Source organism: Belonocnema kinseyi, chromosome 1 (genome assembly GCF_010883055.1).
Source record: "Belonocnema kinseyi isolate 2016_QV_RU_SX_M_011 chromosome 1, B_treatae_v1, whole genome shotgun sequence".
NCBI classification, from domain to species: domain Eukaryota; kingdom Metazoa; phylum Arthropoda; class Insecta; order Hymenoptera; family Cynipidae; genus Belonocnema; species Belonocnema kinseyi.
In genome coordinates this window covers 9022493-9034870 of record NC_046657.1, presented here as the reverse complement: position 1 = coordinate 9034870, position 12378 = coordinate 9022493, and the positions used below count along the sequence as shown (strand labels likewise).

At 27.5% G+C, this 12378-nt stretch overlaps 1 protein-coding gene across 1 annotated transcript; it reads left to right on the top strand.

Annotated features, from left to right (window-relative positions):
- The first annotated feature begins 444 nt into the window (after positions 1–444).
- LOC117175857 (poly [ADP-ribose] polymerase tankyrase-1-like) lies at positions 445–8158 on the top strand. Its single transcript, XM_033365656.1, has 2 exons — positions 445–593; positions 6271–8158. The coding sequence occupies exon 2, from the start codon at positions 6290–6292 to the stop codon at positions 8132–8134; it is 1845 nt and encodes a 614-aa protein (XP_033221547.1). The 5' UTR covers positions 445–593; positions 6271–6289; the 3' UTR covers positions 8135–8158.
- Positions 8159–12378: the final 4220 nt, after the last annotated feature.

Sequence of the window (12378 nt, the reverse complement as noted above, 5' to 3'; positions counted from 1 at the left end):
TAAAAATAAAACTTAATATCCAACTAAATTTATGTAGTCCCACGTAACTGACAATATTGTTTCGTCTTCAGTGTGCAGCATGGACATAGGAAAAACGGGACTAGGCATGCCATCCTAACTTGTTGAGCGGGGTTGAATCCACGCGAGGGGGGATAATTCCATGAGTGGGGAGAGCCGCCATCTTATGATGTGCCATTCGATTATGCGCACGAGTATTTTTGCCGACAAACTGTGCATGAAAATATAAAAATGTGGGCTGTGCCATGTTTGTCGCGGGACATCAAAAGGTGGCGGACCTCCCCCCCCCCTCATTGCATCACCCACGCAATGGCATGCCTAGTCCCTTGTTTCCAATGTCCATGAGTGTGCAGGCATTTTGTATTTCCCCCACCTAAACTGAAATACCTCATTTAAATATGGAGGAGGCGACGCATGCGCTGTGCGAAAAGATACGTAATGGATACATGTTTTGTTTTCTGATCTCTGTCTCTGTTTACAATTATTAACAATTTGATTTGAACGTTGTTTTATGTTGTTTCTCTATTAATTTCGATGTGTTTATTGTTCGTTTTTTTAAATACGTAACAGAAGAGGTAAGTTTAAAATTTGAAAGTTTGAAATCATACAAGATGAATTAGGTTAATTTTATAGATTATATAAATATTCCCCACATTTCAAAATTATTAATCGAAAACAAAAATAATATACATATATTGGAAATCTCTTGTTTTAATTTAATTTTAAGTATATCTAGTTCATATACAGTGAGTAAAATGAAAGCATTTAATTTTGAGGTTAGGAGCATATACGCAATGAAAAATAAACTTCGTAGAGTAAACAACCGTTTGGATGCATTTGAACCGATTTGGATTTTAAAGTAAATTTCGGATAGCTTATGATAGAGCAAGATTTCTTATTTAACGTTTATTATTTAATTACGGTTTATATTATTAACCAATTTTATTAACAAGTGTACATAACAGGAACATTTTTCAACAAACAAATTTCTTTTTAAAGTGTTAGTGCTTTTTAATTGGTTAGCACGCCATAACTGTATTAATTTTATTTTTCGCAAACTTTATTATACGTTAATTTGACAATGTCAAGATTTTTATTATTCAGAAATTGCATTATTTTGTAATGTTATTATTTGTTAGTTTTACAGTGTCCAGAATTTTATTATTCGAGAAATTTAATATTAGGAAATTTTATTATTCGAAAATTTGATTATTAGTTAATTTTACAGTGTAGGGAATTTTATTATTCGGAAATTTTGCAGTGACCACCATCTTATTATATGGTAATTTTATATTTTCGTGAATTTTATTTTTTGGTAATTTTACAGTATCGGGAAATTTTATTATTCGATCATTTTAAAGGGCCTGGATTTTATTATTCGATATTTTTACAGTGCCGGAAATTTTATTATTTGGAAATTATACAATGTGGAGAATTTTATTAAACGTTAATTTTACAATGTTTGGAGTTTTATTATTTGATCATTTTAGTGCCGGAAATGTTATTATTTGGCAATTTTACAGTGTCGGGAAATTTTATTATTCGATCATTTTATAGTGCCTGAATTTTATTATTCGATAATTTTACAATGCCGGAAATTTTACAGTGTAGGGAATTTTATTAAACGTGAATTTTACAGTGTTTGGAATTTTATTATTTGATTATTTTAGTGTCGGAAATGTTATTATATGGAAATTTTACAGTGTTGGACATTTTATTATTTGGTAATTTTACAGTGTCGAAAATTTTATTCTTCTGTAATTTCACAGTGTAGGGAATTTTTAAAATCGCTAATTTTATAATGTCGGGAATTTTATTATTCGGTAATTTTACAGTTTTGGGAATTTTATGATCCGATAATTGTACAGTGTCTAGAATTATATTATTCTATCATTTTACAGTCTCGGGAATTTTATTATTTGCCAATTCGGAAATTTTATTATTTTGGAATTTTACAATTAGGAAATTTTAAAGTGTCGGGAATTTTATTATTCGGTAATTTTATTATTTGGGAATAAAATTCCTGAATTATAAAATTCCCGAAGAATAAAATTTCCTCAAAATAAATTTCCCGAATTTGAAAATTTCCAAATAATAAAATTTCCGACAATGTATAATTACTCATTCATAAAATTCCCGATACTGTAACATTATTAATTGATAAGATTCCCGAATAATTGAATTTCCGAAAAATAAAATTCCTAAATTGCGAAATTTCCTAATAATAAAATTCCCGATACTGTAAAATTATCGAATAATAAAATTTCAGGCGCTATAAAATTACCGAATAATCAAATTCCTAAAAAATAAAATTCCCGGTAGTGTAAAATTGCCGAATAATAACATTTTTAAATCATTCAATTCCCGAGTCATAAAATTCCTGTCATTGTAAAATTTCCGATTAATCAAATTCCCGACACTGTATAATTACCAAATAATAAAATTTCCAAATAATAAAATTCACGAATTGGAAAATTGACAAATAATAATATTCCCACAGATAATTGCCGAATTATGAAATATCCGAACATAAAATTCCAGATTATAAAATATTTATCAAATTATTTTCAATGTTTAAAGTTTATAAAATTTTGGTTCGAATTAAAAATAATAATAATAATAATAAAATATATATTTCTGGATGAAATTATTTAAAATTAATTTAATTTTAAATTCAAATAATAATTTTCGGAACTTTAAACATTAAAAGTATTTTTTTGTATAAAATAAATTTCATAATTCGGCAATTTTCTGTCGTTAATTTTACTATTCGGGAATTTAAAAATTCGGTAATATTATAAACTGTTGGAAATTTTTCAATCGCACAATATTTTAAACTGATTGAGAATTCTCCAAATTGAAAAGTTTATTATTTGGGAATTTTATTAACCAGAAATTTTATTTTTCGGGATCTTTCAGTCGTCCCCATTATTCTTGCAACTGTTTCGTTTAAATTAAAAAATTCTTTTGTTTGAAGATTTAAAAGTTTGGTTGAAAATTCGTATTTTTTATGAATTCAACCCTTTTCTATTTAAAATTAAAATGTTTCTTTTTTTTTTTAACTATTTAAATATTTTGTTGAAAATTCGTTTTTTGATTAAATAAACTGTTTTTTTATTAACATTAAAATATGTTTGGATTTAAATGTAAACTATTCATTTTTCGTTGAGAATTCATCTTTTTTTTTGTTAAAAATCCAACTGTTTGGTTATAGATGAATTTTATGTTACAATTTTGATTTAGCATACCTGAATTTTTCAAAAATCTATTACTATTTTTTTAAAGATTCTTAGGAAAATTATATATAAACTTAAAAACAAATAAACATAAAAATAAATAGTTCATCGAAAAGCGATCAGTTTTTCAAATCAAAATTTTTCAATTTTACAAGATTCAAAAATTTTAGAAAAAATTTGCATAAGTTTCGTAGATATTTAAAAGTTCTGTGAAGATAAAAAGATAATTTTCTTTAAAACCAAATTTAGGTTTTTAAATGTTTCGAACGAAACGATTTTTAAAAATGTAATAACTGGAAGATTTTTATGCGCGTTTTTTATACTTTGTGGAATGTTTCTAAACTTTTAGGAAAAATTTAAATCATCTTAAAATATATATAGAAGTTTAAAAAAATAATAAAAAATTTGAAAAATTAAAAAAAAATGTTAACAAAATTTTGATTTTTGAAGATTTCGAAATAAAATGTTGAAAGGTTTCAAGGTAATAACAAAATTATCTTAAGATTAAAGAGAATATTTTAAGTAGTTTTTTATAAAAAAAAAAAGAAAATCACTTTAAGAGTATATCTATAAACATTTTAAAACAATAAAAAGGATTTCCAAAATTTCCTAAAATTTATAATATATTATTTATTTGTTTTCAAGCTTGAAAAAGTTATAAATATCTCTTACAGTGACTCAAATTATTTCCAAAGTTTGTAAAACCCTGCAAAATAAGAAAAAATTTGTTTTGAAATTTCTAGATGCTTTATCGACATACCTGTAATCTTGAAAAATCTTTTTACATTTTCTTGAGAAGCTTATAAGAATTATATTTGTATAACTTTAAATCAAATAAACAAAGAAACATAAAAAATAAATAGTAGACATTTTTATTTTGTATCAAACCAATTTTTTCTCTTCAAATTATAATTTTTCTAAAAATTTTATTTCTTGACTCAAAAATCTCTTTCAGTGGAATATGCTTCTTTTTTATTTAAAAATTCATAATTTTTATCGAGAATTTAACTATTTTGTGGAGAATTTTTTTATTTTTTTATTATTTTAGCTATTTAAAATAAAAATCTCTAGCTTGAAATATCAACAATTGCATTTTTTTGGGAATATGTCTCCTTTGTTTTGAATATTAAACTATTGGTTTGAACGTGAACTTTTTTGTTGAAATTTGTATTTGACATCTGAAATTTTCAAAAATATTTTTCAATTTTCTTAAGAATCTTAAGAAACTTACATTTATATAATTGTAGAAACAAATGACTAGAAAACCTAAGAAATAAATGGATATTCGAAATTTTTATTTTGTATTCAAAATTATTCGAAATTTTGAAAATTAAATCTGCAAATAATCTTTTTTAATCAGAAAAATCATAGAAACCCTTATGTGAATTGAGAAACATTTGTACTTTGTACTTGAAATTAAAACTTTTAAATTATCTGAAAATTACTAAAACTATTATACGTGTTTTATGTTAGTGATTTTCGCTAGAAATAATTATTTAAAAAACATTTAATATAAAATCACAAAGTTTCGAAGAAGACTTAAAATTTCTCAAAGTTTTAGGTTGTGTTACTTGTTTTCATCAGTATTGTGGACTTCAAAATAAAAATTATCATTATCATCATCAAGATTTACTCTTTTTTTAAATATTAGTTTATGTTAGCTTTTACGTTTTTTTAACAATTGAAATTCGAAATTTGAAGAATTTTAAGTCAAGTTAGCGTTAGATACGAAAATTTGGTATTTTAAAACAAAAATCATTATAATTGGAACAAAATTAAGAATTTCGTTACAATTTGGATTATCTGGCTGCTTTTCGTCGGAAATGATTGGTATTTTTATAAAAAATAATTAGATTTCAAAGAATCATTACAAGTTTTGAACAACTTAAGGTTATGTTTGCGCGCTTCACAAGAAATTTGTATTTTTAAACAAAAACTTATTTGATTTAAATCGAATTATACTTGAAAAATTGATATTTTTAAATAAAAATAATTATAATTTTAATGTTTCTCGTCCAATATGAACAATTTTGGAACATTTTTCTGTTATATTAACATTTTCAGATAAAGTCGTTTATTTTAACCCTTAAAATGCATTCTGGGTGTCTCATACCCCAAGAAATTGTCCAACTCTTATAAACCATACTTAATTTTTAAAAAAATAAGTAAGTGTCGCCATCTAGCTTTATTTGGAGACACTAACTGTAAGCAAAGTCGTTTAGTCTTTTTACTGCGTAAAGCGTCAGCGGGTCAGTCTGCCAGCAGCAGCTGCACTGAAAGTGGAGGTAAAAAAATAGTGGGGTGCAAATAAATATCTTTTTGGAAAGCACCCACGTTGCAATTGTTTTTTTTTATGAAGGTACACTATTTCAAAAGTATAGTCATAAATTTTTAGGATAAAATCATTAAAATTGCGTGAATTATGAATTATTAAGTAAAAAACCCATTTTTTCACTTTTTTCAATACTTTTTTTAACAAACTTAAAATAAACAAATGGCTATAAAATCAACTCTACCTTATAAAAGATACCTTAAACCATATTGGATAATTTTATTGTGACAAAATATTCTATAGGGGTTAAACAATACATGATTAAATATGCTGGGGTGTTGAACACCCACGATGCACTTTACCTTGATTTTTACCATGTATGCACTTTGAGGGTTAATTGAATCCCTAGAAGCTGAAAAAATCCGAGACCAAAGAGGCGACACATAATGAAAAATTATGCCTAGAAAAGACTTATGATACCTGGAAAAAATCAAAAGCTGTCACCGTTTTGACTGTTTGAAATAGTTTTAAAGAATAAATTATAATATTAATTTATGATCCTTGTTTCTAGGCATAAAAATAAAATGTTCAGAGGAAATTAATATTCATAAGTGAAACTCAGTTTTAAAATACCAAGAACTGTAAATTTTGCGCTATGCGAAGAATCACCCACAAACAGATTAATCTAAATTATTACAACGATCAATACTCAGAAATGTCTGAACATCATTATTTCTATTCCAGGTGAAACGAGGGTGCAATAATGTCTGGCAATCGCTGGAAAAAAGCAATTTTATTCTGGGAAAAAAATAATCAAAGTAAACTACCCAGTCAAAGGTTAAGTATAACTAAATCGCTATTCGAATCAGCCGAAAATGGGGACACAGAGAAAATAAAAGACATCTTAGACAAAGCAGTAATTAATATTAACACAAAATTAGGAAGCGAAACAATCCTACATGTTGCCGCTTTCAACGGACATGCAAATTTAGTGGATTTTCTCTGCAAAAATGGTGCTCAGATCAACAAACGAGATCATGACAATTTGTCTCCTCTTTGTATCTCTGTTTTGAAAAATCATTTGGAAGTGGTCAAGGTTCTTCTGAATCATGGAGCTGATCCAGAAGGCTCCTTCAGAATTTCACTTGACCTCCAGTCTAAAAGCATTTCCTCAATTCTTGTTCAATACGGGACCTTGTTCGACACATGTATATCCACTTGCTCTGATTCCTCCTTGTTGGATCAATTTTCCAATATTTTTTTAAGCTCGCCAAATATCGATCTCAATGCTAGAACAGCCGGGACGATATGTCTTTATCACTGGGAAAAGGGTTTGACGCCTCTTCACCTGGCTGTCGACAGAGGGAAGGAAAGCCTGGTGCAAAAACTGATTGGCTTCGGGGCTAATGTCAATGCAAAATCAGAGACAAAGCTGACACCCCTGGATTTAGCAGTCAGAAACGATCATCTGAGAATTGTCGAGTGTCTTTTAAATAATGGCGCAGAAGTGAGACACTCGTCTGCTGTTGATACGGGATTACTTTTCGTCTCGGAAAAGGCATCATTCGTAAGGAATGATCCTCGTTCGCAGGAAGATTTTACAGTTTTGGTGAGAATAACGGAAATTCTCTTGAAGAACAGAGTTGCTGTAAATTGTCATGATTGTAAAGGTTTTACGCCACTACATTATGCGGCTTGTGTCAATGAATTTCGGCCGGAAATAGTCAGACTTCTTCTCGACCATGGCGCTGATGTCAATGCTGTTAATAAAAATCACGCTACACCTATTTTTTATACAAAGAATGAGTTGATTCTTGAACTGCTGATAGAGAGAGGAGCAAATATCAATTATGTGTCCACTACGTTATTTACACCTCTTTCGCACATGTTTAATTGCGATCGATTATCATGTGTGGATCTTCTTTTGAAGAGAGGAGCTGATGTCAGTATTCAGAACTCTGAAGGGAAAACCATTCTAGACATTTATGAACCTCGTTACTTTTATGAAAATCTTGAAATCCTCGAGAATTTAGTTAACTCTGTATCTGATCTCAATTTTGTGATTCGTTATCTTGGAAAGTCTAATCTGCCTCCGAAGTTGATTGACACTTTGGCTGCCCTGGTTGTCAAGAGAAAAGTGGCTAAAGGAATTAGCATCGATATGGAAATGTTAGAACCGGATTATCCATTTGGTATTTACCGGTATTTCCGTTCAAGAGTTCCGATTTGTGAAACCGAAATTCAGAGAATGAAAGCGAGGAAGATTCATCTTCAGGATTTCACTTGCTTCGATATTTTAGATATGCCGATCAGCAAGCTTTTGAATTATGTCGAAAGGGAAGAACTTCAGAAATTGGTTTCTGATAATATTGAGGGAGATTTTCCGATTTATGCTGAGATGTTTAAAAGGCATGTTGAAAAAGCAAGACACCGAAGATCTTTAATTGGTTTGAATGCAGAAGCTTTTAAGAGATTAATCCACCAACTTCATAAGTTAAAGTTGCCTGATCTTGTTGTTTATCAAATAATTCCGATGTTAAGTAACAAGCATTTGATTAATCTGGCGCAAGTTTTGTCTGTGTGTGATAAGGATGGCTTTATAAGATAGTGAGAAATATATTTTATATTACAACGTCAGCGCTTTCTTCATTGATGAGTTTTATCTTCTTCCTTTTTTTACTTTTATTTAATTTTCCAAACATATTCAACTCACAATCTCATACTGTGAAAAAAATTCGGTTATAAGGAGGTAGGTTCATTTTTAATTCAAAAAATTCAACGTGAAGACGTGTGTAACCCTACGAGTGATGTATGATATTTGATTCGAAACTACCATGTTATGAGAGATACATTTTCAACGACGAAGGATGACTTTTATACCATAAAAGATAAATTATTAATCCAGAAGCGAAATTGTAACAACATAGTTGAATTTTCAAACAAAAATGATGACTTTACCGAAATAGTTTAATTTTCCAAAAATAATCAGATTTTCAACAAAATAGTTGAATTTCTAACCACATGGTTGAGTTATGAGCATACAAAGATACATTTTCAATCCAATGGTAAAATTTTAAAATAAAAAAGAATAAAATTAAATCAGTTAAGTTTTAATTAATTCGATAAACTATTAGTTATTTAAGTAATTAATTAAATTATTAAATGAGTTAATTAGTTTAAGTAACTTAAAGTAATTTAGCTGAAATATATAAAAGGAGTTGAAAATCCGAGACCACAAACAAAATTCCGCAACTGTTGGGTTAACGAAAAGAAAAATCTATTATAATACAGTTAAATTTTCGTCCAAAAAGTTCATTTTCTACCAAGAAAGATTTTTCTACCATGAAACACGAATTTTCAACAAAAGAGTAAAGTTTTCAAGCTAAAAAATAGAATTTTCAGCAAATAGTGGACTTTTTAATCGGTAAAAATGAATTTTTAAAAAGATAGTTGAATTCTCAACCAAAAAGTTACACTTTCAACAAATAAGAATAGTTTTCTATACAAAAAGGCGACTTTTGAACAAAATATATGAGTTTTCTACTAAGTAATTGAATTTTGAACTAAAAAGTTGAATTTTCAACAAACAAGATTGATTTTCTACCCAAAAAGACGACTTTAAACAAAATACATGAATTTTGTACCAAATAGTTGAATTTAAAACCAAAAAGTTGAGTTTTCAATATAATAATGAATTTTACACCAAATAGTTACATTTTATACCAAAAAGTTGAATTTTTAACAAAATACATGAATTTTCTACCAAAAAGTCGAATTAAAAAAAAAATTAATTTTCTACCCAAAAAGACGAATTTTCAACTAAATCAAGGTGTCTACTCTAACTGGAAAATCTGGACAACCTAAAATTAGCACGTAAAATTGGCACTTAACGCCAAAAAACAATGAATGTATACTTATCCCATGAAATGAGAGTTTCAACTAAAAATGGATTACATTAAATTTTCAAATAAAAACTGATAATTGATTGATTTTTCTCTTCTCCCTTTTTTTTACTCTTCTACTCATAAGGAATTTTAATGAAAATGTATAAATATTTAGGATGAGTGGAGCGTTCCTTTATAGCGGTTTTTATTTAATTTTCCAAACATATTCAACTCAAAATCTCATTTTGTGAAATAAAAGTTCGGTTTTAAGAAGGTACGTTCATTTTGAATTAATTGAATTCCACGTGAAGACGTGCGTAACCCTACGAGTGATGTATGATATTTGATTCGAAACCACCATATTAGGAAAGATCATTTTTCAATCACGAAGGATGACTTTTCTACCATAAAACATGAATTTTTAATCCAGAACTGGGAATTTTTAACAAAATAGTTTAATTTGCAACCAAACAGTTAAATTTTCCGGATAAAGAGATACATTTTCCATCAAATGGTCCAATTTTCAAATAAAAAGACAAATTTATTTAAAAAACCGTTGAATTGTCGTGAATAAACTTCATTTTTAACCAAGAATTATGACTATTCTACCGTGAAAGATGAATTTTTAACTAAAGAGTAAATTTGTCAAGCTAGAAATTAGAATTTTTAGAAAACAGTGGACTTTTCAATCGGAAAAGATAAACTTTCCACAAATAAGAATAGTTTTCTATCCAAAAAGACGACTTTTGAACCAGCTATATGAATTTTCAACAAAAAACATACATTTTATACCAAAAAGTTGAATTTTCAAGAAACAATATTAATCTTCTACACAAAAAGATGCATTTTCAACAAAATAAATGAATTTTCTACCAAATAGTTTAATTTTAAACAAAAAAGTTGAATTATTAACAAAATACATGAATTTTCTACAAAAAGTTGAATTTTGAGCAAACAAGATTAATTTTCCACGCAAAAAGACGACTTTTCAACTAAATCAAGGTGTCTACCCCAGGAAAACCTGAAAAATCTAGAATTTGCACGGACAATTTGTTTTACCTTGAGAAACCTGAAAATGTAAGGGAATCTTTTTTTAAGTCAAACTTTTTAAGTGTAACTTTGAACAACAACACAAAGTTTCAACAAATTTGTTAAATTTTTAACTAAAAAGATGAATTTTCAACCAAGAAGTGTAATATTCTGCCCAAAAAGCTCAATTTTCAACAAAATACATGAATTTTCTATGAAATATTAATAAAAACTCGGATTAAACATTAATTTTGAAAACAAAATTGATCAATTTTTAACAAAAAAGATTAATCTTCGACCAAGAAGTTGTGAATGTTCTTATAAAAAAAGACGAATTTCCAACTTATCCAATAAAATTAATGTTTTAAGTAAAAAATGAAATATGTTACATCTTTAAATAAAAGATCTGATAACAAATTGAACAGAAAAAAAACAAATTTTTAACAAAGTTGTGAAATTTTCAACCGAACAGATAAATATTCGACTAAGAAGATTAATGTTCTACCAAAAAGATGAATTTCACACTTATCAAATTAAATGAAAGTTTCAACTAAAAATGAAATACTACTCATAAGGAATTTTAATGAAAATGTATAAATATTAAGGATGGGATGAGGCTTACTTTATAGCGGCTTTTATATAATTTTACAAACATATTCAACTAAAAATCTCACTGAATTTCAAGTGAAGACGTGTATAACCCTACGAGTGATGTATGATATTTGTTTCGAAACCGCCATATTAGGAAAGATAAATTTTCAACCACGAAGGATGACTTTTCTACCATAAAACATGAATTTTTAATTCAGAAGTGTGAATTTTTAACAACCTAGTTAAATTTTCGGACGAAAATTATGACTTTAACACAATAATTAAATTTTACCAAATTAATTTCAATCAATTGATCAAATTTTCAATCAAAAAAGACTAAAATTCAATAAAATATTTAAATTGTCATCAAAACTGTTAATTTTCAAACAAGAAAAATGATTTTTCGACCATAAAAGATGAATGTTTTAAAAAACAGTTTAACACTTTTCAACCAAAAAATATTTATTCTAAACAAAACATCTAACAATTTATATTTCAACCAGACAATTGCATTTTGAACGAAAAAGAATAGATTTTCAACCAAGAAGATGAAGTTTCTACCAAGAAAGACGAATTTTCAGTAAAATACATGGATTTTCAACCAAAAAGTTGGACTTTCAACTCAAAAAGATCAATCTGTAACCAAGCAGTTAAATTTTTAACGGAAAACAATACATTTTTAACCAACAATGGAATAGTAAGAGTTTTAGATACAAATAAATCATTCTTAACAAAAAATGAATTTTCAAGAATATTGTTTAATTGTTAACCGAACAGATGAATTTTCGGTGAAGAAGATTTATATTTTACCAAAAGCGACGATTTTGGAACAGATTACATTGTTTTCAACAAAATTATTAAATTTTCAACCAAAAGGATGAATTTTCGTTTGATAAAAAAAACGAATTTCCAGCTTATCCAATATACAGGATAAATTTGCAACCGAAAATATAATAGTTAAATTGTCAGATATAAACTCTGATTTTAACAAATAACTTTAAACAAAGAAACACAAAATAATTGTTAAATAAAATGGTTAAGTTTTCAATTAAATAGATGAATTTTGGATCAAGAAGATGAATGTTCTATCGAAAAAGATGATTCTTACACTTGAACGATCTACAGGATAAAGTATAAACCAAAAATGGAATAGTTAAGTTTCCAGATAAAAACCTTGATAAAAAAATAGCTTTGAACAAATAGAAAAGAATTTATAAAAGATCGACAAATTTTCAATCAAAAAGATGAATTTTCGACCAAGCTTTCACTGGTTAATGGCCTGAAAAGCATTCCTGTGTGTCAACAATATGCTAAAACACTTGCGGGAAAAATGCAGAAGGCGGTCGTC